Genomic DNA, 27,723 nt, shown 5'->3' on the forward strand with positions numbered 1-27,723 from the left:
CCACATTCTCACCACCTGTTTCTCTGTGGGATTATCAATAATAGCGTGGGCTCCCAGGGCGCGGGGCCTTGGCCGCCTCCACGATCGCGACGGCCCCCTGGTGTCCTACCTTTATCTCTCAGACTCTTTTTCTCAATTCTTTGACTCTGCCAGACTTTGTCACCCTCACGACCTGGCGTTGGGTCTGCTCACCCCAACAGGGGACAGGAATGGGGACCTCGAGGTGAGGGCCTGAGGTCGTGCTGCTAGCGGAAAAGGAGCCGTCCAGAGGTGAGGCAGGAGGTGAGGGCAGGATTGACTGGAGCTGGCCCTGGCCTGGGGGAACATCGCCATCTGGAGGCTGCCATACTGCACCCTCTTTCGTTGGTTCCTCACCGGACATTTAGGTCATTGATCCACTTTGGTTAGTTTTTGTGTATGCGTGAGGTAAGTCTTTTTGTTTATTTTGTTTATGGAAATCCTTATGCACCATTTGTTGAAGGGATTATTCTTTTCCCCAGTGAACAGATTTAGCAGCTGTGTCACCTTCGCTGGATCCTTCCATGGTATTCCCTGTTCTCCTTTTCAGACCATGGAGAAACTCTCCGCCCTGTGGCCCATGAAACCTTTCAGGAATTTGATGGATCACTTTCCCCATGACGTCCCCAGTGTACTTGACACCTAGAGGGCCATTTTTTAATGCCTCCTTCTTATAAAATAAAATGACTTTCAGCAATAATGATGACATGAAACAAATCATAATGACCATAAGAGAAAGTCACAATTTATTTGCTGTCCAATATATTTTACATAATAATGTAAGTCATTGTTCAGCGACTCACGAGTGAATTTTAATAAAACTGAACTATCTGCAAACCAGATGATTTAAGAAACCACTAAATTAACTGATGTAATTTTTCTTCATTCATTATTTTTTAAAACAATTTAAAAAGAATGTTTGCATTTGGCTATTTTTCAAATTCAGTAATACAGTTTATGTGGGAGCTAATACGTGCATCTACCAAGGAAAAACGGTGTCTCTCAGGACTTGCAAGGCACCCCTGGGGTGGTGAAGACCCCATCTGGATGGGGGAGGGGGTTAGCATTGGTCAAAATCGCTCCAGGTGATCTGAAAGTGCACCTGGCATGGAGCACACCCGTCTCCACACAGGCAGGGGAGCTGGGCTCAGCCGGGCACGCAGCCCTTGGGCCCACACCCACCTGGCCTCAGGTTCCCCACTCCACCCCAGCCCCTCACTCACATGAAGGTGCTCCTAGGGTGGAGAGTGGGACCCAGCTCCATCTTCCCAGGGGTCCCTTCCAGGCTCAGTCCACACAAGAACAGTCACCTCCCTGCACTTTTCATAACCCACCCCTCCCTTGGCACCTACCCTCACCCTGGAAAAGATGAGGGCGCTCAGACAAGAGGGAAGCTGAGTTTATTCTGGTTATCTACACCTGACCACCCAAGGACACCCAGGCTCCAGTGTCAGGGCCCAGAGGTAGGCATCTGTGTAAGCAACCCCCTCAGCTCAGGGCCCTCCGGGAGCCCCCAGCCCAGGCTGCACGGCCCCACCCTCCCGGGCCTCCCTGCTCCACAGTCAGAGAGGACAGGGGCCAGGCAGGGAATGCAAGGCCAGCATGGCCTGAGACGCCCCCTACCACAGCTCAGCTGTGTGTGGAGACAACCAAGCAGGGCTCAGCCAGGCAGCAGGGCCTGGGGTGGGGCTGAGGCAGGGGAAGAGCCAGCGTGGAGGGCTGCGGCCCTGGGCGGTGGGAGCTCAGGCACAGGCAGCCTCAGCCTTCTGTGCGCAGCCCGGGGGCCCCTCCGCTTTGCTGGCCAGGCTGTAGTAACAGGTCCGCATGCGCTGCTCCACGGTCAGGAAGTCGGGGCGATCCTCCCACCTGTGGGGGTTGGGGTACATCCAGGCTGCTGACCACACCCCCAGGACCCAGCTTCACTAGAGGGTGGGCATGCACAGTGCTTGGCTGAGGTAGACTTTCGGGGCTCAGAAAGTCAGCAGGGCTGTTGGGGTGGTGGGACATTGGGTGGTGGAGAGGCCTCTGGGGTGTGAGAGCGTTGGGCGATGCCACACAGCCTAAGAGGCAGAGCTGCCCACACACAGGGTGCTGGGATGACCCTCTACTGAGCGTTAACCAGTGAGGACTCGGCGGACTGAGTGGACTTGGTGTCAGAGTGGCAGCTATTGAACATGGGGACCTGGGATACAGAAAGCTAATGCTTTGCACCAGGGGGCCAGGGTATCAGTGGGCTGGGCGAGGGCTTAGACAAGAGGGAGTGCGGGGCTGGTGAGCAGCAGAAGCCTGGAGCGCGGCAGTGGGTCTAGCCAGTGGGGAGCTGCAGTATTAATGGTACTTGGAGCGCAGCAGTGGGTCTGGCCAGTGGGGAGCTGCAGTATTAATGGCACTGGGCATGGGGTACCCGTGGACTGGGTTGGGATGCTAGGTGCTAGCCTCTTTGGGTACCGGGGTGTGGTACCCTGAGTGTTTCCTGATGGAGGTCGAATTAACACTGTGTCACAGGAGGGTGGATCGGCCAGAGAGGGTGTCTCTCTGTTGGGCTGCTTGGGTATTTGGGTGTCAGTGTCCTAAGTGCTGGCCGGTGGGGAGTCATGCGTTAGAGTGTCCACACGTTGCATGGGCAGTCTAGGGTATCCGCTTGTTTGGGTGTGTGTTGCCTGTTGTCTGATGGGAAGGTGGGATATTGATGGTGTTAGGAGTTGAGATGTCTGAAGGTTGGACTTCAACCAGGCAGAGGTGGAGGCTGGAACAGATGAGAATTTGGTACCTCAGTGCTCGCCTGTCTGGTAGCTGGGTGCTGCGTGCTGGCTGGTGGGGACTGGAGTGTTGGGAAGTGGAGAACCATCTCATGCCCCGAGTGTCGGTGTCATAGGTTGAGTAGCAGAGTATGGATGTGTTTGTGTGTTGCAGGGTCCATGTGTTGAGTGATGACTGAGGTTTTAGATGCTGAGGCACAGGCCCACAGGCGGGGTGGCAGGGCGGGGCACACTGGAGCAGGACAGCAAACCCTGGTGTGTCCGAGAGCTGGGTGGGCGGGTAGGGGTGGCTGCAAGGGCCATGAACTGGGTGAAGGCCAGAGAGCTCGGTGGGATGGCATTATGTTGACATCAACTCATCCAGCACCAGGACTTCCCAGGGGTCAGCCTGGCCGGGTCCCCTCCCCACCTGGCACTCACTTGTAGATCCAGCAGTCGCTCATGAGTTCGTACAGTTCAGGTGGACACTCTGATGGGCACTCCATCCGCTTGCCCTGCTCGATGAAGGCCATGACCTCCGGCCCTTTCATCTTCTACTCAAACCAGGGCCAAGACACCTGTGAGTGACCAGGGTCCTCCTCCTCCTCCCCCTCCCCACCGCACCGCCCACCCGCCTCTGCCCGCGCCTGCCTTGTAGGGCTTCTGGCCGTAGGACAAGGCCTCCCACATGGTGACCCCGTAGCTCCAGACATCACTGCGGCTGGAGAACTTGCGGAAGTTGATGCACTCGGGTGCGTACCACTTGAGGGGCCACTTCCCTGCTGAGCGGGCCTGGGGAGGGGGAGATGCTGCTGGGTCAGGGCTCGGGGACCCTCTACCCACCCAGCCTATCCACCCGGGCATCACAGGGGGAGAGGCTCACGGTATAATAACTGTCATCGGCACCCAGTGCTTTGGAGAGGCCAAAATCGCTGATCTTGGCGTAGTGCCGGTTAACCAGCAGGACGTTACGGGCCGCCAGGTCACGGTGCACGAAGTTCTTCTCCTCCAGGTACTTCATCCCCATGGACACCTGGTGCAGCAGCTCGGCCACATTGCTCACGGGGATCTCCTCCCTGGGGTGGCGGGGAAGGCGGGGTCAGCTGGGAGACCAGCCAAGTTCCCAGGGGCAAAGCACACTTCTCTGACCCAGCTGGGCATGAGCCAGGTGACCACGTGTTCAAAAACGCTTATTGAGTACCCGCTGGGGACACAGCAGTGAACAAAACAGGCAAAACCCCTGCCTTCATCCAGTCTCGAGGTTTTAGGGATCACCCACACGCTATGACTCCCAAGTCTAGACCTCTGCCTGCACCCCCAACGTGCTGAGGTGTCACAGGCATCTCAAAGATAATGTGGCCTGATTGTCCCCGTCCCCACGTGCACACCCACGTGGCTCCTCCACTGTCCTCTCCAGCAGCTCCTCTTTCTCTCACACCCAATCCGTCAGCAAACCCTGGCAGTTCTGCCATCAGAATCTCCCCAGAACCCACCGCACTCCTCGCCTTGGCCTCTGCCACCAGGAGGCAGCCACAGCACCACTCACCTGGACTCCCAGGCAGGAACAGTCAGGTCCGCCCAGGCCCTTGCTCCCTCCTCACTGTCTCCCACTGTCTCGTCCTCTCTGCCCCTGAGCCAGGTCCTTCCCACACATGCATGCGTGCGGGTTTGTGTCCACCATGCCCAGGCTGAGCCCCGGCCCCACCCACCCGATGGCTGGGCCCACCCGGTGCTCACTTCTTGCCGGCCAGGAACTTGTGCAGCGGCCCACTGCCAGCCATCTCCATGACCAGCATGAGGGCCTCAGCCTGGCAGACACCAATGAGCCGCACGATGTAGGGGTTGTCCAGCTGGTGCATGATCTGTGCCTCGCGCATCATCTCCTCTGTGTCCGCCTTCTCTGTGCCCTGCTTCAGCACTTTGATGGCCACGTCAATCTGCTTCCTGCTCGACCCGGCCACGGGAGGCGTGTGGGCAAGGGGCACTGGCCCTGCTCGGCCCCACACCCCCACCCACCCATCTTTCTTCTCCCTTGAGTTGTGTGGTAGACAACTGCGGTGGCCACCCAGGTTGGCACCCAGGGGCTCAATGTCCCTGTGGCCGGGAGTGTCTACTGAGGACAGCTCCCAGCCGGGTTGCTCACCGGGAACAGCCCATTGCCAAAAGGAATCCAAAGTGACACCCTGCCCAGGGGCAGCCTGTCAGGGGCCAGTGGACTCACGGATCGGGGACCTCACTGCAGCTCCGCTGGGTTGGGTAACTGCAGCTCAGCCACCTCCCCCTGCCCAGGCCCACATCCCACCCCCCTCAGGTGTCCCGCGCTCTCTCAGGGAATCCTGCAGCGTGCAATGTCCTGCCCCAGAGTATGTTTCGCAGGCAAACTGCGGTGAGACAGACATCCCGGTGCCCACCCCACAGCCTGGTGAAGCCACCCCCCTCTGCCCCCCTGCGGCGGAGCCCCGGCCACGGCAGGGGCGGCCATACTTGCGCATGCGGTACACGCCCTGGCGCACTGAGCCAAAGTTGCCGCAGCCAAGTTCAATGTCGGCTATGAGGAGGTTATCGCGCTTCAGGAAGAGCTTCTTGTCCTTGAGCTCCTCTGGGTCGCTGTAGGGGCTCTCATACACGCTGGTGTCCATGGGCATCGGCCGCGGTTTCTCTGGGGACGTTACGCGCGCTGGGCACACACAGCCGTATACTCCCAGGTCAGGGGCAGTGGCGTGGGGAGCAGGGCAGCCTCAGCCCCGACAAGCACCAGCCCCAGACAAGGGTGCCGTCCCTGGAGCATGCACAGGCAGGTGGGTGCCCATGCGTGTTCCTGCACATCCACACGCAGGCACTGGCATACACTCCTAGCCACAGCTGTGGGTGCACCATGAGGCCACAGGAGGGTGGACTCTAGGAGCAGGTGCATTGGTATCCACGTGGCACCATTACTGTGCCAGCTGCGGTGTGCATGTGTGTGCATTCGTACGTGTACACCTATGGCCAGGCCTGCCACTGTCTGTGTATGCAGCACACAACCACATTTACAAGGCCTCCAATTTGAGCTTCTGGGTGCACATGTAACTATGTATCTTCTCTGTGCACACACGTGTTCAGGTCTGCACCCACCCATGAGACACAGGAGCACCCGCAGCAGAGCATTTTAGGAGTGTGAGCTCTGGGGTCCATTCTGGGTTCACATCCCGCCCCCACCACTGCCTCACATCCCAGTAGACAGAGCCCTCCCTCTGTCATCTGTAAAGTGAGGGTAATCACCATCGCCACCTCATATGGCATGTCAGGAGGGCTCGGTGGCTCATACACACAGTGACCTCGGAACGTGACTGACACATGGTAGGCGCTCCACAAACGTGTGTCTGGGGAGCCCCAGGCGGGGCCAGGTACGCTCCCTGCACGTCAGTACACACTGGAACGTACGTGCGCACAGGCAGGCGTGATGGGCATGCGCATGTGTGTCATGGGGTTAACCAAGCCAACTGCCACAGGCCGGCCCGGCCCACAGCGTCCCTGTGAAACCCCACAGCCCTGACAGGGACTCTGCTCTCGGCTTGGCATGAGCCCCAACCCACACCCCCACCTCTGCCCGCTCACCTGGCTCAGGGGTGTATCCATCTGAGTTGAGGGTGTCGATCCGTCTCTGAGGCTAAAGGCCACAGAGTCAGCAAGGCCTGAGCTGGGGATGTCCATCCCCTCTCATGAGACCCATGTCCACTGAGGACTCCCATAGACAGTGGAGACACAACCTCTTCTGCTCCACAGGCACCCCAGCCTCCCCCACAGCCACCCCCCAGCTCCATCCCCAAGGCCACACTCCAGGTGCCCCCAACTCACGTGAGTGAACGTGGATGGGTGGGCTGGGAGCGTGGGAGCAGCAGCCTCTGGGGGAGCAGAAGGACCAGTGAGGGCTGGGGGCCAGGTCTCCTGCCTGCCCCGCCCACCGCCTGCCCGCCCGCCTGCCCGCTGCAGGCACCTGAGGCGCTGCTGGCGCTGCTGTTGGGACAGGCCTCCTTCAGGCAGTAGATGAGCCCGTCCGCCTTCAGCTTCAGATACTCCACCAGCTGCAGGGAGCAGGCAGCTAGCAGAGGCTCCTCTCCTCACCAGAGCCCGGCACCCCATCGGAGCACAACATCTCCCAGAACAAGCTGCATGGGTGGCCTACCTGCCAGAGCGTGTCAAACTTGGTGCCCTCGGGAATGCAGTACTTGCCCGCCTTGTCTTGGCTGATGAGGTAGTGGTACACCGTCTTCCCATAGATGAGGGACAGGGCATACGTGCCCTGCTCCTTCCGTGGCCTCAGCCTGGCAGGGGAAGAGAAGGGATGTAACCCCTAGAGCCACTTGGGGGCCTCCTACTGTGCCCCGGTTCCCCCCACACACACCCTATGGGCTCCACACCCAGGAGCCTTGCAGAGAAGCTGCAGGGACTGGGGAAGCCAGGCCAGGCCCCCATCGCCTCCAGATCTGCTGATGATGGGCTGAGTGGCAGAGGGTGGTGGAGGGGCCATGGCTGTGTTCCCAGGAAAATGCACAGTCCTCCAAGAGCCAACAGATGGCCATTCACGGGGAATACCTGACCATCCACAGTGGACACTCAGCCGTGGAGGAGGGGGACACCCATCCACTGGGGAACACCTGGTCCCCCATGGCTGAACACTTGGCCATCCATGGCCAGACACTTGCCATCCACAGGGAGAGAGCCATCCACAGGCACTCATTGAGGGTACACTTGGCCACACAGTCAGCCAACCATGGGGGGCACTTGGTCTTCTACGACAGACACAGAGCCTTCAACAGGTAGACCTAGCACCATTCTCCTCGGGAGAGAAAGCCTTTTCCACCTAGACCCACACAGGTAGGTGCAGCTCCATGACCAGCTCACAGGGCACCCTGTGCAAATCAGAACAAGTCACTTTCTCATCACAAGACTGACCAGTTCCATAATAGATGGACCTTTCCTAGAATGAGACCCTCGATTGCTTTCTGCTGGAATTTTGTCAAAATAAATATAGAAATCTTCCATGTCTGTGATGGGAATTGAGCTCCTCAAAGGTGGTGTGTTTGTGGGGTGAGAAACTGTCCCCCCATCCCCTCCAGCCCTGAGTACACACACATCCCCCATACACACAGACCAACTTAGTGTCAGACACTGGCACCCTCACATGAAGTCCCACAGTGACACCAGTCAGCATCCCCCACAAAACAGTTTTGTCTGGGGTCACTGGCACAAGCCTCTACTGCAGGATCAAGTGTAGCTTTCCAGTGAGGAGGGAGGGCAGCTGGCCCCATGGAAGCTGTGGAGGGCAAAAGCAGCCAACTCCTGACTCAGGGATTGCACTGCCCTACAGAAGAGCCCTTGGGATGGCCTGTGAGCTGCACCCTCCAAGGTGCAAATTCTTAGACCGGGCCTGGCCCTGCCTGCGGGTTTTCATTCACTGGACAAGTCTTTACGGACTGTGGACCACAGGCCAGGCACTGTTCTGAGTGCAGGGATATGGCAGTGAGCAAGGCAGCCGTGGGCCCAACCTTGCAATGAGGCCCTTCCTTGGGAAATGTCCCCTGAGTGAGGGAGAGAGGTACAGCTGTGAACATCGCCTCCATTCCTGGACAGCATGTTCCCCAAAGAACAGTGCAGTGAAGGGTGGGGCAGTTCCCAGGCTAGCCCACAACAGTCTGGAGACAACGTGGAGAGATGGGAAATCAAGGCAGGGGACAATGAGGGCACACAAATGGGCAAGGAAGAGAAGCCTGCCACAAATTAGGAAACAAACATCCCACAGAGACATGAGGCGGGGACAGCAGATGCAACGCCATCACGTGAAACCCCACAGTGACACCAGTCAACATCTCCTACAAAACATTTCTATTTTGAGTCACTGGCACAAGCTCCTGTTAAGTGCAGCTTTCCAGTGAGGAGGGAAGGCTGTTGGCCCTGGGGGTCTCGGAGCTGTGGAAGTCAGAGGCAGCTGGCAGGCTGGCCGGGAGGTGATGGTCTCCAGGGACTGTGAGAAGTGAAAGCACCTCCTAAGGGTCACAGCCTGAAGTTTTAAACTGACAACGGAGACTCGATGCCAAGGGACTCGATGCCAAGTCACTCACCAACAAACAGCAAACCTCCCCTCCCATCTCCCCTCCTCTGTCTCTTTGTTTTGTTTTGTTTTTTTTTTGTTTTTGTTTTGTTTGTTTGTGTTTTTGAGATGGAGTCTTGCTCTACCGCCCAGGCTGGAGTACAGTGGCGCGATCTCGGCTCACTGCAAGCTCTGCCTCCCGGGTTCCAAGTAGCTGGGACTACAGGCGCCTGCCACCACGCCCAGCTAATTTTTTGTATTTTTAGTAGAGACGGGGTTTCACCGTGTTAGCCAGGATGGTCTTGATCTCCTGACCTCGTGATCTGCCCACCTTGGCCTCCCAAAGTGCTGGGATTACAGGCATGAGCCACCGTGTCCGGCCCTCTGTCTGTCTCTTTCATTCTTTCTTCTGGAACTAATAATTTCCTCCTTGTTTATTTAAACTTCCGTGTGGAATATTGGAGAAAAACAGCCACAATATTAGGGAGCTCTTTGCATCAATAGGTGGGGTCTCCTCCTCTGTCTCCTGAATCAGGGTTTGACCATGTGCCTTGCTAACAGGACATTAGCAAACATGACACAAGCAGAGACTTGAAAAGTAGTTGAGCATTGAGGTTGGCCTGCCCTCACTTGCTTTTCCTGGCAGCTCTCCAAACACCATGGGAATGACTCCAAGCTAGCCTGCTAGAGAAGGCCCATGGAGGAGAACTAAGGTGCCCCACATGAGTGGCCAATAGCCATTCATGTGAGTGAGGCCATCCCAGAGACCATCCAGCTCCAGCCAATCTTCCATCTGGCTGTGGCCACATGAGTAAGCTCAAAAACCCAGCAGAAGAGGCACCCAGCTGAACTTAGCCCAGATTACCAAGCAAACCAGCCAAATTGCCAAGTAAAACAAGAGTGAATAAATGACTGGTGTTTGTTTGTTTGTTTGAGACAGAGTTTTGCTCTTGTCACTCAGGCTGGAGTGCAATGGTATGATCTTGGCTCACTGCAACCTCTACCTCCCAGATTCAAGCAATTCTCCTGCCTCAGCCTCCCAAGTAGCTGGGATCACAGGCATTCACCATCATACCCAGCTAATTTTTGTATTTTTAGTAGAGACAAGGTTTCACCATGTTGGCCAGACTGGTCTCAAGCTCCTGACCTTAGGTGATCTGCCTGCCTCAGCCTCCCAAAGTGCTGAGATTACAGGTGTGAGCCACCACACCCAGCTGTAAATGACCATTGTTTTAAGCCACTACGTTTCAGGGTGTGAATATAGCACACTGTTACACAGCAAATGCTAACTAATACACTCTTTGGAAAGAGACACATGAGTTCATAAAGAGCAGCCACAAATTGCCAGATAATAACCACACAGGCTAAGACATTGGCTGTTATCACCACATATATTTCAGTACCATAAATTCTACTTTATTTACAAAAAAAAAAAAAAATGCTAGATAGTGGCAGTTCTTTGTTCTTGCAGTTGGAACTTGCACTTAAGCCAGAAGTATAGGCTAAAAAATGAACTTGTATCTCTGCTCTTAAAATAATACGTAGAACCTTTAAGAGCTCCATCTATCTCCGGTTCATGATTGTAAAAAAAAAAAAAAAAAAAAAAAAAGAGCTACCATTTATTTATTTATTAAGATATTGGTTCTAAATTCTTCACATATTTGTCCTATAATCACAGCACTCCCCACAAAGTAGGTAATATTGTTATCTCCATTTTGTGGATGAGGAAACTGAGGCACAAGATTATGTATCTTGCCTAAATTGCAGAGTTGGTAAGAGGTGGGAGGTGGAGCCAGGATTCAAATGCATTTCTGACTCTACAGTTAATTGCTACCTAGGACTAACACCCAGCTCTGTCACAGATTATCTGTGAAACCCTGAATAAACTGCTAATCTTCGCTGGGCTTCGGTTTCCTTATGTATAAAATGAGATAACTGGTCTAAATCATAACTTCTTGACCTGAAAAGGGTTCGAAGGACGAGGTTCAGGACCAACCATAATCTTGTATAACTGTCTGCAAAGTCCTTGAGGTGAATATGTTTTGGGGGATTGTGAAAGGGGCAGTCAGTAGGATTCCAAAGAGGTCTGCGGTCCAGGAGAGGGTAAGAAACACTTGACAGGCCAGGTGTGGTGGCTCATGCCTGTAATCCCAGCACTTTGGGAGGCTGAGTAAGTCTCCCTGGGAGCACTGAGGCGGGCGGATCACCTGAGGTCAGGAGTTTGAGACCAGCCTGGCCAACATGGCAAAACCCTGTCTCTACCAAAAACACAAAAATTAGCCGGGCGTGGTGGTGCACGCCTGTAATCCCAGCTACTCAGGTAAGCTGAGGCAGGAGAATCACTGAACCTGGGGGACAGAGGTTTCAGTGAGCTGAGATTGCACCAGTGTACTCCAGTCTGGGTGACAGAGCAAGACTCCGTCTCAAAAAAAGAAACACTGGACAATGTACTCTCTTAAAGGCCCTTTCCAGGGCAAGTTTCTTTTCAAGTCAAATCAGCCGATTCCATAAAATGCTGCCAATAACACAGAAACAGGCCAGCGTTGGCAGCGCACAGGCTTGGGTACAATTCCATCCGTTCTTTGGCAACTATGAACTGTGCTCAACGGTAAGCATGGTCCTGGTCTTCACTCTAGGCCTGAGTGGCACGTGTCTTTCTTTCACACCCCGAGCCCTGAGAAAGCTGTTATAGACTTCAGGAACCGCAAGAAGAAGCTCTCACAGTTTCTGTCCAAAGCGTGCCTTGCCTAATTTTCCAGGAGCCGGGTTCCTTGTAGCTGCTTCTGGTCTCTTGACATTTACCCAGAATGGTCACTGTCCCTCATACCCCTGTGCCAGCTGTTTCTGGACCTCACTGCCAGCCACAGGCTCTATGTCATGCCCAGATGCTGGGCATCTCTCCTTCCTAGCCACACCCTCCCACTGCCAACGCTGGTCCTATTTGCCTGGGAGACTGCACGCCAATTTGACATGCGATGCACAGACAGCTGCTTACAGCTGTTGGCCCTGGCCCTCCTGAGACTCCTCTAATCTCAGTAGACTGGTTAACTCTAAACCTGTCATGAGCTCTGCTGTGTTACACAAAAAGTGTTTGAACTTTTCCTTCAGGCAGTGAAAGCTTTGCCACACAATACTATATGTGGAAGCCTAAGATAGCAAACAGATCAAAGCTGAGCTGCTGTTGTCATTCAAGCGGAATGGGGGCCCAAATCCCACCTGTTCAATCCTCCACTCACTCTCCCACCCCCTAGAATCCTCTGTCACTCTCAGGAGGCTTTAGGGAATCTGGGGGAAATTTTTAAGCCATTACAGTGGCAGAATCACGACCTGTATGTGTGTGTGTGAGTGCAGGATGAAGAAGAGAGATGGGGGCGGGGAGGGAAAGAGAACAAGAAAGGAAAACTAAGAACAGAGACTGCGGGGATGAAAAACTACATTGGGGATGTAGGGGGAAACCAGAGTAGAAACTCAGATTATAAAATCAAAGACAGATGAATTTACATTTTATGAAGGAGAAAGCAGAGACGGGAGGAAAGAATCAGCTACATCAATAGGAAGGGCTTAGAGCCTTCTTTGTGTCCAGCCTGGGGAGAGCCTGGACTCTCAGGCACCTGGGGTAACATGTCTGGACAAGGGGGATATGAGCATGAGACGTGTGAGCTAATGTTAGTAACCTCTTGGTGAGGGTCACACCTGGGGTGGGGTGATGCAACATCTGGAGGAAGGTGGGTAACACCTGGACCAGCCATCACCATGTACTGCAAGACAGAGCCCTCCAGAGGCAGCCCCTACCCTCAGGCTGACAGTCCAAAAGGAAAGAGAGACAGCCCCCAACACCCATGTTCACAATGCCCATACCTTCATGAACAACCCCCTTGATCCAATCCTACAACCAACCTTTTGCAAAAATGGCTCCCTGCATTCCTCTCCCTTAGGGAGTCCCTTCCCTACAGTGACTTTGGTTTTGGTCGTGTGACTTGCTTTGGCCAATAGGACATCAGTGACATTACAGAAACAAAGGCTTGAACTTGCCCTCTCCTCTCCGACTGATCTTGGGAACCCTGCACCACCACCACACGAACAAGCCCCAGCTCCTTGCTGGATGATGACTCCACTGGGCCAGCTCATCCCCATCACCCAGGTGACACTGAGTCAACGGCCAGTCATGTGAGTGTAGCCATCCCAGCCTATTCAGGACCAGCCTAGATGACCCAAACCAGAACTGCTTAGTTAGCTCACAGAATCAGGAAGAGTAATAACTGTCATTTTGAGCCAATAAATCTTAGGGCTGTTTGTTATATAGCAAAAGCTAACGGATACAAATGCAAAGGTTTCCTCTTAGAGAACACAGCCCTGTCCTGAGCTGTTCAGAAGTTGTGCCAGCAGTTGAGTATTATCTGCAACATGTATCTAAGAACTCCCTCAGAAGCCTGGGAAACTCCACTCCAATTTACAGCCTAAATCTGAATCTGTACGGTAGGGTAAAAAGAGTTGTTTTATCAGCCCACAACAGACTCTTGGAGAGGGAGCTGCATCTTGCGAAGAAGCCTGCAGGCAATCTACAGAAACGTCACATGGGTGAGGAAAATCAAGGGATGTGGTCATTTCCTCCAAGTGGGTTGACCTCAGGAGAGGAAACAGCCCTGGGGGAAGCAGGTGACCCGAGGGATCTGCCGGGCAGGGGCTCAGGCCAAGAAGCACTCACGAGAAGGAGGGCCCAGGAATTGTCTCCACAGATTTCTTGGGGGAAAACACTGGGCTTCCTGAGGTCATGGGAAAGAGGCAGCACCAGTTTCTCTGTATTCTGGGGCCTGAGTGACCTCAGCTGCACCTGGATACCATCTGTTATAGAAAAGATCCCGCGTCCAAACCAGAAAGCAACAGCCCCAGCAGGGCTGTCAAACACTCAGAGTTTTAAAAAGAGCTTCTGAGAGATTTTTTTCACATTAGCAAATTCACAAACAGCCACACGGCCTCAGCTGTGGCTCAGACACGCACGTTCACCCACATAGAAAAGCTAACATTTACCACATTTTTCCTATGTCAGTTACCATCCTCTCGCTTCACACGTACTAATTCATGTCATCCTCCTAGAGGACCCCGGGGGGAGGTACTGCTGTCAACCACAGGACAGTTAGAGGGGGCTGCTTCATCACTCTCCCGGGATTCAACCACAAGACAGTTAGAGGGGGCTGCTTCATCACTCTCCCGGGATCCCACCTCACCTGGGCAAAAAGCTGAAGTCCCTGCCCTGCCCTCACCTCCTCCCATTCTCCCCCTCACCTACACAGCTCCAGGCATATGGCAATGTTTCCGGAACACAGCAGGTAGACTCCTGCTTCCTGATCTTTGCACCAGCCATTGCATTTTCCAGGAACACCCTTCCCCTGAAAGCTGCACAGCTCACTCCTCAGCTTCTTTCCCTTACTCAAAAGCCACCTTCTCAGGAATCCTCTTCCCACCACCTAATCGAAAATTGCAACCCCTCCCCACCTGCACACATGGCACTTATACCATCTGACAGGGTCTCTATTTTATTGATTCCTTTTCTTGTCCACCTGCCCCATGAAGACAGGCACTGTGTCTGTTTGGCTCATTGCCATGTCCTCAGTGCCTGATACACAATAGGTATTCAGTAAATATTTGTTGATTGAAGGAGGGGAAACAGGCAGACAAATAAGGTCTGCTACTTGCCCCAAGGGCCACAGCCAGCAGGTGGCAGAAGCGGGATTCCAAGCCAGGCCAAGGGACCAACTCTGGAGGCTTTCCTGGTCACTGCCTCTACTTCCCCATGCGCAAGCTCCTTTGCACATCAGAAACGCACAACCCACTTGCACATGGGAGCACAGGCACACCTTCACCGCCCACCTGCACGCTCACGTCTGCCCCAGTCCCCAGGATCCCTGCCAACGAGCCCCAGTCCTCACCGCACCCAAACCCCGGGCCCCACATACAGGAACTTGCCGTCGGTCTGGGTCCCAGAGTAAAGTTTGCGCTCGGCCTCCTCACGCGTCAGGCTGCTGTGGTACCAGGGCATCCGCTCGTGGGCCGTCGTAGCAATAAGTTTCTCCACCTGCGGTGCCTGGCTGATGATGGCCTGCTCCAGGGCCTCGCCCTATAAAAGGAGAGTCGAGGAGGTCTGTAGGTGTGGCTAAGTGCTCGCCACAGGAACCCCTTTCCGGGAGCCCCGTCCCAGAGGACTCCCCACCCCACCTCACCCAGGCGTCCCTAGCACGTGTTACGCAGGTTGTCGAGGACCACTTCCTTGCCCCCTCCATGGTCCCCTCCCCAGTCCAGCTAGGGAGGAACCACCCCCACCTTCCAGCATGGTCCCAAGCGTATCTCCAGCTTGAAGACCTAATTCAGGTACTTGTGCACGGTGGCGTCACTCAGGCTGTGCAAGACTACAGCCCATCTTCCCAGACAGCCGCCCTACCCTAAGGGCTCACCCTAGCCCCGCGCACCCTCCTCTCAGCCCCGCCCCCAGTCCAAGCCTCGCCTTCGCCCGGCCCAGTGCATCCCTCCACCTTCCCACCTGGCACAGTAGCGCACCATAGCATCGCTCAGCCTGCGGAAGGCGACCGCCACCGCGGAGCCCCTACCTCTGAGGCCTCCTTTCAGGTTCTTCCCCAACCAGTGCCCCACCTCTCCAGCTTCCAAAGGGGACTGAATGGGGAAGACGACCTTTTCCTCCGTCCTATCCCCCCAAACCCCGGACTGCCCCTCTCGGGCCACGCCTCTCCAGACCCCGCGCCCCAGGCCGTGCTCTCACCTCCAGCTTCCAGGTCTGGCGCACGTAGTCGCGCACCATGGCGTCGCGCAGGCAGTCGAAGACGCCGGGCTGCGGCTCCAGGCCCGACGGCCTGTTGCACGGCTTACGCAGGTTGCAGGGCAGCCCGTCGGGGTCGCGCGAGTAGAACTCGCAGAGCTCGGCCGGTCCACAGTGAGCCTTGCCGCCGGCGATGGCGTAGGTGCCGTTGAGCTGGCGCTCGATGGGAAAGTGGTGGAAGCGCACGTCGTGCACGAGCGACAGCACATAGCCGCCCAGCGAGCGCAGGCACTGGCGCAGCAGGAAGAGCCCGTCCGCCATGCCCGCCAGCTTCAGGTGCTCCTCGGCCTCGGAGCGCGAGATGCTGCCGTAGAAGAAGGGCAGGTGCGCCGCGGGGTCTGGCATCGCCCCGGGCCTCCCCAAACCTGCGGATTCACAGAGGGTCGGAGGCACATCAGGGCCTTCCTGAACCCGGTGCGTGGGGCCCAGAGACGGCGCAAGAGACTCTGCGTGGAGGGCATCAGTGCCGCAGGCTGAGCGCGCCAAGGGGGCAGAGCCTGCTCTGTGCCAGAGTCAACCTGGAGAGAAGCCGCAGCCTGCTGGGCACAGATCCAGAAGTCCCAAACCCCCCTCTGACTTCCAGAGACATTATGTGGACACTCAGGCACGCCAACTGGTCCCCAAGCACCAACACCTGTACCCATCCCTTCGTGTCCCAACCACGTGCTGAATTCTTGTGTTTCAGGCCCAGTGCTGGGGATATGCACGCTCCAGGCAGACGCGGTCCCACCCCTCCCTCCCGAACGCAACATTCTATGGAGGGAGAGCCGTAAGATAAACTGAGAAAGAAACAAAAACTATCATTACAGACTGAGGTCGGCTTTACAAAGGAAGTAAGTGGAGTGACATTAAGAGAGAGAGGACGTGGCTCTCGCTAGGACGGTCACCTTCTCCGAGGAGCTAGCATTTGAGTGGAGCTCCTTTTTGAAGGAGGAGCCAACTTTTCAAAAAGCACGCGGGACAGCGCATCAGGCAGAGGGGGACGGCATGCACAGAAGTCCTGAGGCCACACCCAGCTTTGTTCACCCAAGCGCCCTACCTCTCAGCCTCCCCTGTCGCTTCCGCTGACGCTTTCCCCTCGGCCTTAGCAGGCCCCCTCGCCTTGCCCTCTGCCTTCCTTGGCAAGTTTCTACGGAGCATATGCTAATTTGCATATCCATCCCTAGGGGACTGGTTAAATACATTAGGGTTTAATCTCAAAGTGAACTTTGATACAGCTATTAAACAAACAAAACGTGTGATTGAGGGGAGGAGGAATTAAGGCTATTTAGATGGATGGACATCTGGTAAGGCAGATAACTTAAAATTGCCTGCCCTCAACTTTCTGGGGTGATGGTGACGTCCTGTATATTCACAGGGCTTGGGTTACACAAGTGTCTGATCTTGCCAAAACTTGAGAATGTGTTCATTTAATTGTATGTGCCTCCCTCAATTAAAAAAGAAACATAAAATATTGAACCCTCGGTAACAATCTGTGTGCAGAAATGTTTAGGAGTGATGGGAACTGAGGACTGTAATCTAGTTTGAGAGCAACCCCCAAAATAACACTGATGGATGGACACACAGAGCGAGAGGGACGGATAAAAGGTTAGACAGCCAGAGAGACACAGTTGACTCCTGTTGTTCTCCGCAGTTCTATAAAGTCAACGCAAACACTGAACTAGCAAATATAGAACTATCCCTCCTAGGGGAAATGTAGAGTTAGATTCCTAGGAGCCTCTGTTTACATTTTCATCAACTGATCAAGATATAACCTTGTTTTTTTGCGAGTTTCTGCTTAAAGACACCTTATTTAATATACCTGGTTGATTCACTGACATTGAACACTTAGCCAATAGCACTATAAGTTTATCTGATATGTTTTCTCCATAAGGCACATACAGCCTTCTGGCCCTTAGGAATGCTAGACAGCATTTCAGCACTATGGTTGGGGGCCATGTTAACCAGTGACATCACCAACAAAAAGCACAAACATTCAAAATATATGAGGCCAGGTGCGACGGCTCATGCCTGTCATCCAGCACTTTGGGAGGCTGAGGCGGGTGGATCACTTGAGGTCAGGAGTTCGAGACCAGCCTGGCTAACATGGTGAAACCCTGTCTCCACTAAAAATATAAAACATTAGCCAGAGGTGGTGGCGGGCACCTGTAATCCCAGCTCCTTGGGAGGCTGAGGCAGGAGAACCTCTTGAACCCAGGAGGTAGATGTTGAAATAAGCCAAGATCAGGCCACTGCACTCCAGCCTGGGCAACAAGTGCGAAACTCTGTCTTTAAAAAGATAAAGTAGGCCAAGCGTGGTGGCTCACGCCTGTAATCCCAGCACTTTGGGAGGCCAAGGCGGGTGGATCACAAGGTCAGGCGTTGGAGACCATCCTGGCCAACATAGTGAAACTCCGTCTCTACTAAAAATACAAAAAATTAGCCGGGCATGGTGGCGGGTGCCTGTAATCCCAGCTACTCAGGAGGCTGAAGCAGAATTGCTTGAACCTGGGAGGTGGAGGGTTGCAGTGAGCCGAGATCACGCCACTGCCACTGCACTCCAGCCTGGGTGACAGTGCGAGACTCCAATCTCAAAAAAAAAAAAAAAAAAAAAAGGATAAAATAAAAAAACAAAATATGTGGCACCACCAAATAGAACATGAAAAAGACTGGCCAGGTGCGGTGGCTCACGCCTCTAATCCCAGCACTTTGGGAGGCCAAGGCAGGCAGATCACAAGGTCAGGAGATGGAGACTATCCTGGCTAACATGGTGAAACCCCGTCTCTACTGAAAATACAAAAAATTAGCCGGGCGTGGTAGTGGGCGCCTGTAGTCCCAGCTACTTGGGAGGCTGAGGCAGGAGAATGGTGTGAACCCAGAAGGCAGAGCTTGCAGTGAGCTGAGATCACGCCATTGCACTCCAGCCTGGGCGACAGAGTGAGACTCCGTCTCAAAAAAAGAAAAAAAGAACATGGAAAAGACACTTGTCTGCAGCATGAGAACGTTTGCCTTGTACATCCTCAGTGGGAACATCTGTATCGAGTGACTCATATTTTTGCCACTCTGTATGTCTGAGAATGACCACAAAAGTGCCACGTTGGTTTTAGGGTTTCAAATAATTGTTAACAAGTAGGTGAATTCACAAATAAGAACTCCACAAACAGTGTTGATCAACTGTATGTGATAAAACAATTATAGCAAATCATTAACTGTTGAATCTAGCAGGTGAGTTGTTGGTGTACAGTTAATTCTATTTTCTGCATATTTGTAAGTTTTCATAGAATGTTGGGGAAAAATACCTCTCCATAGCGGTTACGAGGCGTTTCTCTACTAAGAGAGGCCCAGCAAGGCTACTCAGGCATAAGTTTGCATTGGAGAAGTGACCTTGGGTGCCCTTCGTAGTTATGCAAATGAAACCAAGGGGTAAAATGAATGCTTTTGTGAATCGGGGCTTCCTCTGCCCTGGGTGTCCAGGGATGGGCTCTGGAGCTGAAAGGAAGGTACTGGAATGGGAATCAGGTGAGGTCTGGGTCAGAGTAGCTGGAGGAGGGGCCAGGATCTGCATTGTAACCCGATTAATTGTGATGGTGAGGTTGGGAGGGCCAAGCTTGAGGGGGGTCCTGGACAGGTGGGTGTTCCAGAGACTCATAAGGGACTGCATTTGTGGCTCCACCTGGAGAAACAGGTCACCATTCCACAAGAGTGTTTTTAAAAAGTCATGAAGTGGCTGGGCGAAGTGGCTCACGCTTGTAATCGCAGCACTCTGGGAGACCGAGGCAGGTGGATCACATAGGGCCAGCAGTTTGAGACCAGCCTGGCCAACATGGTGAAACCCCGTCTCCATTAAAATACAAAAAATAAGGGCTGGGCGCGGTGACTCACACCTGTAATCCCAGCACTTTGGAGGCTGAGGCGAGCAGATCACGAGGTCAGGAGATCGAGACCATCCTGGCCAACACAGTGAAACCATGTCTCTACTAAAAAAAATACAAGAAATTAGCCAGGCGTGGTGGCAGGCACCTGTAGTCCCAGCTACTCTGGAGGCTGAGGCAGGAGAATGGCGTGAATCTGGGAGGTGGAGCTTGCAGTGAGCCGAGGTGGTGCCACTGCACTCCAGCCTGGGTGACAGAGCAAGACTCCGTCTCAAATAAATAAATAAATTAAATTAAATACAAAAATTAGCCAGGCGTGGTGGCGGGCACCACGCTACTCAGTCCCAGCTACTCAGGAGGCTGAGGCAGGAGAATCGTATGAACCCAGGAGGCGGAGGTTGCAGTGAGCTGAGATCATACCACTTCACTGCGGCCTGGGCAACAGAGCAAAACTCCATCTAAAAAAAACAAAAAAAGTCATGAAGGCTCCGAGGTATTCACTCTAAAGAAATGGAAATTTACATTCACACAAAAACCTACCCAGGAACCTTTATAGCAGTTCTAGCCACAATTGCCAAAAATTAGGGATAACTTAAATGTTTCCCAGCAGATGAATGAGATACACCGCGGGACATGCCTATCGTGGAATTCTACTGGCAATGAGTGGAACAACATACGGAGACACACAATTCCACGGATACATCGCAAAGGCCTCTGGCTGTGTGAGAAGCCAGGCTCAAAGGGCTACTGTGATTCCACACACAACTGCAGGGATGGAAAACGCGCCAGGGGTTGCTGGGTGCTGGGGGTCGGGGAAGGAGTGATGACAGAGGGCAGGAGGGAATTCGGGGGAACAGTCTGTATCTTGATTGATGTGGTAGTCTCTGGGCTGTATGCATTTGTCAAATCTCAGAATTTTTCACTAAAATGATATAAAAAGTTTATTGTATGTAACTTATACCCCAAATTTTGATTAAGGGGGAAAGGAATTGGAAGATACAAACACAATGGACACTAAAAATGCTAATGAAAATAGGAAAAGTGATTAAGGGCTGTCTACACTCCCGTCCCTATGTCCCCGACTCCCAGCCTTCTCAGCCAGACCCACGGTCTGCGCCCACTCCCTAGGCTGTTCTCCAGCACTGATAGCACCCCTGGCAGTCTGTGGGCACCAGACAAGCACTCTGCGACCTCCTCAATCCTGGGTCCCCTGAGTGGCCGACACCGATGACTCCTCCCTCCTGCTTGAGCCTCACAGACCTCTCTGGTCCTTCACAACCCCCTGGCTTGCCTCCGCCCTCTGACCATCGTGCTCACTCTCCTTCCCCCAGCCCCGTCCCCTTACTTGGGTCATTCTGTCAGTAGCCATACATGCTGCCACACCCACCTCTCCCTGCGCCCAGATCTCTCGTCTGACTGAGGTGGGTTGGTGCTGGCATCATCTCCTTTGATCTCCACCAACTGTTTCCATTAATACAACCAACTAAGATCCAGATGGCACGCTCATGCCGCCTGTGGCTGGCTGAACCCACAGTCTATTTCCACAGAGCTGAGCTCCAGAGTCTGCAAGCTGCTCCTTGGCAATTCTTCCCCAAGGCCTCCCTTGCTCAAGACCCTACTGTCTACTGCTTTGGATCTCCCCAGCCCTCTGCCCCAGCTGAGCTGTGCTACTTGCTTTCCTTCAAAGGACGTTCATACTTTTATCCACACAGTACCCTCCACCTAGTGCACCCTTCCGTCTCCCCTCCACCTTCTCCAACCCAGCCAGCCCTTCCTTGAAGACTCATGGAGCCACTCCCACAAAGCATGAGGATGCGGGATGAGACAGCAAACTGAGGGCTTGTCCAAGGACCATGGGTGCAGGGTAGCAAAGCTGGTCCCTGGGGCCGGAAGCTGTGGCAGGAAACTGTCGCCAACACAGTTTGAGAAGCTCCTCCCCACATGGCCACAGGTGCAGCCTGGGTAGCTGCAAGCAGGTTAGGGCAGAAGAGGAGATGAGGGAGGTTCGGTGCCCAGCCCAGGGCTGCCATCCGTGACCCGAGGCTAAGGAGTCCCAGAGGCAGGCTCTCTTCCTGTGCATCTCAGCTGCATCCCAGCTTCCCTGTCCCACGGCCCACGAGGACAACCGTAATCACAAACACCGCCCACAGCAGGCAGGTCAGGTGATGGGCGGCTCCTCTTCCACCCCTGGGGCCTTTCTGGACTGTCCTCACTAGTAAAACATGGGGCCCAAGTTCCCAGGGACCCCATGGCCAGAGATGCTGGGGAGGCCAGAGAAGGTGGGCAGAGGTGGCAGAGATGAAAAGTCCGGGGGCAAGAGGGGGGAGAATTTGCCATGCAGTGGCTAGCCAGAGTGTCTGCTGTCAGTGAGCTGCACCGATCTACAGCTCCCCGGGATGACCCCAGACCCCAGGCAGGGGATCAGATGTTTCTGTTCTCAGCTGTGTCCCTGCAGACTCGCGGCCCTCCCAGGAGACACCCACCCTGAGACCCACCCCGGCCCTCGTCCTGCCTGGGCCACCCCAATGGTCAGGACTTGGGTTAGGAGCCCTATCCCTCAGTCCCCAGCGAGCCTGTTCATTCCCCAAGCCTGGCCTACGGTTCTCCCTAGGCTGACCCCAGCCAGCTTCCTCTTGAGCTCACAGTTCAGAGATCCTAGTTTGGCCTTCCCAGAGCTTACAGCCCCAGGATCGCAGCAGAGAGATCACAGCAGAGCAGCCACGGGGCACCTGCCCCACGCTCACAGCCCAGGCCCTGGGAGGACGATGGAAAGAAGCCTTGGAGCCTGGTCAGAAGGACCTGCCTGGAACCCCACCATTCACCCGGCCTCCTGGGGTAAAGGTCTGGAACCCCACCATTCACCTGGCCTCCTTGGGTAAAGGCAGTGCTAGATTACAGCTGTTGCGGAGAGATCAGATTCCCCAAACATGCTTCAAAGGAAAAAAGAGTCAAGGGGTCAAATACAGTTTCAAATGCTGTGAAAAGCACGTTAAAGGCTCCGAGAAGACCACATGGAAGGACCCCTTTCAGCGTCACTTAATTCCCACGCCTATTCCGCAAAGCCGTGAAGGTCTACTGTTTCACAGAACATTCTCCAGGTATCAAAAGCCCCCATTACACGCCCATCGTCAGAGCAGAGGTATCACGCCAAAGCCACAGGACCTGGTGGGAGTGGGCAGGAGCAGCACAAGCTCCACGTGTCACCCCAGCCAGAGGCTCCACGTGTCGCCTCAGCCAGAGGCTCCGTGTGTCTCCTCAGCCAGAGGCTCAGAGGCTCCACCTGTCCCCTCAGCCAGAGGCTTCCCATGTCACCCCAGCCAGAGGCTTGACATGTCCCCACCCAAGGCACTGCTGGAACGGGGCCCTGGCCCCCTACTGCCCCCACCTCCTCCTACTGCCCCGCTACCATCCTGTTCCCACACCAGCTCCTGGCTCTCTCTCTCTGAACCCCCAGTCCTCGCCTGAGACCCTAAGTCCCTCTGAAGCCGTGTTTCCTGCTCCTTAATCCCCAAGATGTGCTTGGGCGCCTGTACCTACCAACAGTGGCCGCATAGGCACTGGTTGCCAGCAGATGCCAGCTTGGTGGCACCATGAGCCACACAGCAGCAGTGAGCCATGGCGACAGGCTCCTCCTTCATATGTCTTTCCTGACTGCAGGGATCGGATTCAAATCATGGGATCCTGGACCCACCACATGGTCACGGTGCAGCCTGAGCAGCGAGTGAAGCTCGCCAGACCTCTGGAAAGCAGGGCCAGTGAAGGTGCCCAGCCCTGGGGCTGCAGGGACCCCCTGGGGTGAGACTTGCTGGGCCCCGTCACGCCATCACATCCTCCTCTTCTCTGCTGGAAGCCCTCTAGGCTCCCACCTCACTCGGGGCGAAAATGCAAGTCCTCAGGGCGGCCCCCAAGGCCCTTCATGATGCCCGTCACTCCCCGCCACTCGCTCCCCTCCAGCCACACGGGCCTCCTCCTGTTATTCATTCAGGTTCCTTGAACAAACCAGGCATGGTGCAGCCTCGGGGCCTTTGTACTGTCTGTTCCCTCTGCCTGGACACTCTTCCCCCAACACCTTCCACTTTATTCAGGTCTCTGCCTAAGTCACCTCCTCCAGGAGGCCTTCCCTGACCTCCCTCTCTAAAATAGCCTCTCCTTCTCTCTCTAGCCCTGACCCGACTTTAGGGTTCTTCACCACCTAAAAGACGACACTGTATCAACTTGGTGACATAGTATCTTCGTCCCTGCCAGAAGGTAAGCACCATGGGAGTGGAGGCTGTCTTGTTCCCCTACCTATACCAGCAAGGCACAGAGCAGGTGCTCAATATACCAGGTACCTACGAAGGTCCGCAGTCCGCTGGGGTGGGTGGGGCCTCTGAACACCAGTGGAACCTGACACCTGGGGAGGGGGGAGGGGCCAGAGGGGCTTCCTCGGGTGGGGGATGGTGGACCTTGGGACTGCCTCCACTGACCCACGGTGGGAGAGGAGGGGCCCGTCCTGAGGATCCCGGCCACCGGCTGTTCCCTCAGCCCAGAACAGCGCTGCATCCTCCTCCTGGGCCTCAGGCTTCAGGCCTCCTCCGTTGTCCCATCCTCCCAGAAGCATCCCATGGGCCCCGCCCCCTCCCCAGCCTGGGTCAGGCACCTCCCCTAGGCTTCCAGGGTCCCCATCCTGCCACATCACAGTCCTGAGGGCCTCTGTCTCTGCTCCTCGGTCCGTGACCAGGCTGAGCTCCCCAAGGCCGGGCCCATGGCTCTTGTCTTGTTTTCTATGGAAGCTCCTGCTTCCTCCCAACAAGTATTTGTCAAGTGTGCAAGGACAACCACAACAGCCTCTGTGCTGGGGACTGCCTAGCCCTTCACGAGCATTAGTCATTTATTCTAATTCTCACCACAACTCCATTTGGTGGGAACTATTATCCCACTCCTCAGCTAAAGAAACTGAGCTGGCGGGGCGCGGTGGCTCAAGCCTGTAATCCCAGCACTTTGGGAGGCCGAGACAGGTGCATCACGAGGTCAGGAGATCGAGACCATCCTGGCTAACACGGTGAAACCTCCTCTCTACTAAAAAAAATACAAAAAACTAGCCGGGCGAGGTGGCGGGCACCTGTAGTCCCAGCTACTGGGAGGCTGAGGCAGGAGAATGGCGTAAACCCGGGAGGCGGAGCTTGCAGTGAGCTGAGATCCGGCCACTGCACTCCAGCCCGGGCGACAGAGTGAGACTCCGTCTCAAAAGAAAAAAAAAGAAAAAAAGAAACTGAGGCTCAGAGAGGTCAATGTCATGCTCAGAACATGCAGCCTGCAAGGGGCCGCCATGATTTGAACCCAGGTGTGTCCAATGCAGCAGCCAGCGCTAACCACTCCAGCAAATGGCTATCAGGAGACCCTGGAGAGCCGGGCTGGGGCGGGGTCAGGGTCAGAGTCCCAAACCCAGCAGACTCTCTAAGGCGCGTTGGATTGAACAACGCCCCTCCACCGCCCCTCCAGGGAGGCCCCCAACTCCGGCCTCCGCTGCCTGTGTGACCTCAGCAACCAGCAGTCCCTCTCCGGGCCTCAGGCTCTGTGACTGTAAAAGGGAGATGGGAAAAGGCGGAGTGAGTCGGGAGGATAGGGGCTGAAAGAGAAGAGGGGACAGCGTGGAACTGTCCTGGGCCTTGTAGGCTGTTCACAGGATTTCTGTCCTGGACCTGTTAGATGCCAGTAACACCCGCTGGGTCAAAACCCAAACTGTCTCCGGGCACTATCAACTGTCCCAGGGGTATGGGAGGAGGCAAAATTGGCTTTGATGAGAACGGCTGCCTTAACCCTGTACCTTGGGTTGGGGCAGGGAGTGGTCAGCACGGGGTGGTCTAGGTGCTGCAGCCCCAGAGAGTAGATAGGAACTGTGGAGTCCAGAGCCCAAGGCCACCCAGAGCTAGTGAGGATAATGAGGGTTTTAGCAAGACGTTTCTCCACACCTGTATGTGCCAGGCACTGTGGATACAGTCACTCTCTTTATTCTCCCGAGAGCCCTGGGAGGGAAGCACAGAGAGATGCAGTGACGGGCCCACTCACACAGCTGGTGAGTGGCAGAGCCAGAATGTGAAGCCAGGCCCCCAGGCTCCAGAGTGTACACATCAACACCCCCGCCAACACTGCCAGGGCAGCGGGGCTGAGGCTGGAGGGCCGGTGAGAAGAGGAAAAGCAAGCTCCGGATTCAGCAGGAGGCACCTTCACAGGCGGCACCTTAGGAGTCCCTGACCCTGATCTCTCAGCAAGGCATTATTAAGCACCTCCCGTCTGCCTGCTGTTCTAACCAAGACGAGAATAAGGAATCATCTCGAGCTGCTCACCTCACGAACCCCTGTTCTTCCTGTCGGGGATCCTTCCTACCTGGGACACGCTTCCCAGCCTCTCGCCAACAGTCAGGAACCAGGCACCTGCCAGGTGCCCGTATCTGCATGTGCATTTAACAGATGCACAGACTGAGGTCAGAGAGCCCGAGCAACTTGCCAAGAACACAGAGTAGTTAAGCGGAACCCGGTGTTTCGCTCTTTCTCTCCCCAGGTCTTCCTCTAACCTGAGCTTGGCTACAAGTGGCTCAAGCCTGCCCTGGGCCCGTCACAGGAATGACAGCATTCTGCTGATGGAGCTCGTGGCCCTGGTGAACATCCCCCTTATCTTCACAGGGCCTGGGGGCTAGACTACACTTGCGCTTTCTCTGGAGCTTTCTCTGCTTCCGGGAGCCAAGGATGCAGCCAGACAGGGCCCAGCAGGAGCCCAGGGACCAAGCAGGCCTCGCTGTGTCCCCTGAACAGCCCGGCTTGGCCAAGCCTCTGGAGGGGGAGCTGCTTCCCTCAGCATGGCCACACGCCCTGTCTGCCTCCATCTCCAGCCGGTCACCACCCAGCCCAGTCCTCCAGCCCTCCTGGTCCTCCCAGCAGCCTCCTGACTCCCGGTTAATATTCTGTCCTCCTCCTCCAGACACAGCCCACCATGGAGACGGTGGCCAGGTGCCACTCCACCCAGGCACCACTTACCTGGGGACGTACAGGTAGATGTCCAGGCAAACAGGCCACTTGTGGGGTCTCTGGTCCCAACGCCAACAGAGAGCCGGTTCTGGGTGAAGAATCAGGACTTACAAACCCAGTCTGGATTTCCCTGCAGGCCGAGCCCCCAGCCTGAGAGGGAGGCCCTGCCGCTCACACTCTCTGCACCCACTCTGGGGGAGGATGTCACACCCCGCCAGGGTTTCTCACTCATGGATGGGGCGTTCACCCTCTGCCAGGTCTCCCAGAGCCCCCTGGGGTGGCCCTGGTGGCAGGACACGGGCAGATGGCCCGAGGACAGTCACCTACCTGAATGCCCTAGCAGCAGCTCTGAGGCCCACGGGGGGCCAGGCCTGGCCGGAAGGCCTGGTGTCTGCTGAGCTCCAGCAAGCAGGCTTGTCTGAAACTAACCTATTTCCTGGATGCGAAGACAGGAAAGGGGGCTGTGTTTGATGTTTACACCAAAGTCACAAAATGCTGTGCTCAAGGAAAATCACAGGCCACGTGTTCCAGGGAGGAACAGGGCATTTCCGGGGCCCAGCACTGCCTGCCCAGCTGCAGGATGGGACTGAGAGATGGGGATGAGGCTAAGCAAAGGCAGGGGTTCAGGAAGGACGACTCCAGCAGCAGGAATCGTCAGACGGAAGGAAGCCCTCGTACCTGGAACGGGAGGGTAGACAGCAGTGGTGGGAGGCAGGGGAGTCCCAGGGCTCATGGAAACTAGAATCATTTTCCCCTCAAAGGGGCGCCGCCCTGGGGCCTGCACCAGCCAGACAACCCAGAGGAGTGATGTATTTATGCCACAGGCGGGTTAGAGCTGGAGGGAGGAGAAACCCACTGAGTCAGCCCATACCCTGAAGGTTGAGACCCCCTCCTGCGCCAGGTATCTGGACGGCAAAGACAGCCTGCCCTTGCTCTCTGGTGGCTCGCAGGCTTGTGGGGGGCAGCTGAGTCCACAGGGAGCCAGCGCTGGGAGGATGGGAGCCCCAGCCCCGCCTGGAGGATGTCAGGGATGCATTCCAGGAGGAGTCAGCCACCCAGCCGAGACACAGAGCCAGGGCACCCCCAGTGCCAGCCCGGCCCACCAGGGACCTTCCCACGAAGCTGAATCTGGCTGAGCACCACGTCACTGCGGCCACCACCTCCTCTTCCTCTTCCTGTCCTCCCTTCCCTCACCCCGTGCACCCCGACAGTA

At 55.4% G+C, this 27,723-nt stretch overlaps 1 protein-coding gene and 1 long non-coding RNA gene across 6 annotated transcripts; one reads left to right on the forward strand and one right to left on the reverse strand.

Moving 5' to 3' along the window:
* Positions 1 to 1,399: 1,399 nt before the first annotated feature.
* LOC104661474 (tyrosine-protein kinase ZAP-70) lies at positions 1,400 to 27,585 on the reverse strand. 5 transcript variants are annotated; one of them, XM_030920967.1, is made up of 15 exons: positions 27,382 to 27,585; positions 26,838 to 26,946; positions 26,520 to 26,598; positions 15,599 to 16,020; positions 14,781 to 14,941; positions 6,922 to 7,060; positions 6,733 to 6,820; positions 6,594 to 6,640; positions 6,354 to 6,405; positions 5,241 to 5,433; positions 4,494 to 4,700; positions 3,640 to 3,832; positions 3,408 to 3,548; positions 3,198 to 3,310; positions 1,400 to 1,884 (listed from the first exon to the last, which is right to left on the reverse strand). In XM_030920967.1, the coding sequence occupies exons 4-15, from the start codon at positions 15,998 to 16,000 to the stop codon at positions 1,761 to 1,763; spliced, it is 1,860 nt and encodes a 619-aa protein (XP_030776827.1). In that variant the 5' UTR covers positions 16,001 to 16,020; positions 26,520 to 26,598; positions 26,838 to 26,946; positions 27,382 to 27,585; the 3' UTR covers positions 1,400 to 1,760. The 5 variants fall into 5 exon arrangements, with proteins under 5 accessions (XP_030776827.1, XP_030776828.1, XP_030776829.1 ...); XM_030920968.1 differs by lacking the exon at positions 27,382 to 27,585 and adding an exon at positions 27,189 to 27,206; XM_030920969.1 differs by having other exon boundaries at positions 26,520 to 26,946.
* Positions 21,488 to 26,524, forward strand: LOC115894244. The gene is made up of 4 exons (XR_004054287.1): positions 21,488 to 22,604; positions 23,164 to 23,301; positions 23,669 to 23,754; positions 26,169 to 26,524. It is a non-coding gene; the product is annotated as an uncharacterized LOC115894244 (long non-coding RNA).
* Positions 27,586 to 27,723: the final 138 nt, after the last annotated feature.

The sequence above is a fragment of the Rhinopithecus roxellana genome, chromosome 17, assembly GCF_007565055.1.
Source record: "Rhinopithecus roxellana isolate Shanxi Qingling chromosome 17, ASM756505v1, whole genome shotgun sequence".
NCBI classification, from domain to species: Eukaryota; Metazoa; Chordata; class Mammalia; order Primates; family Cercopithecidae; genus Rhinopithecus; species Rhinopithecus roxellana.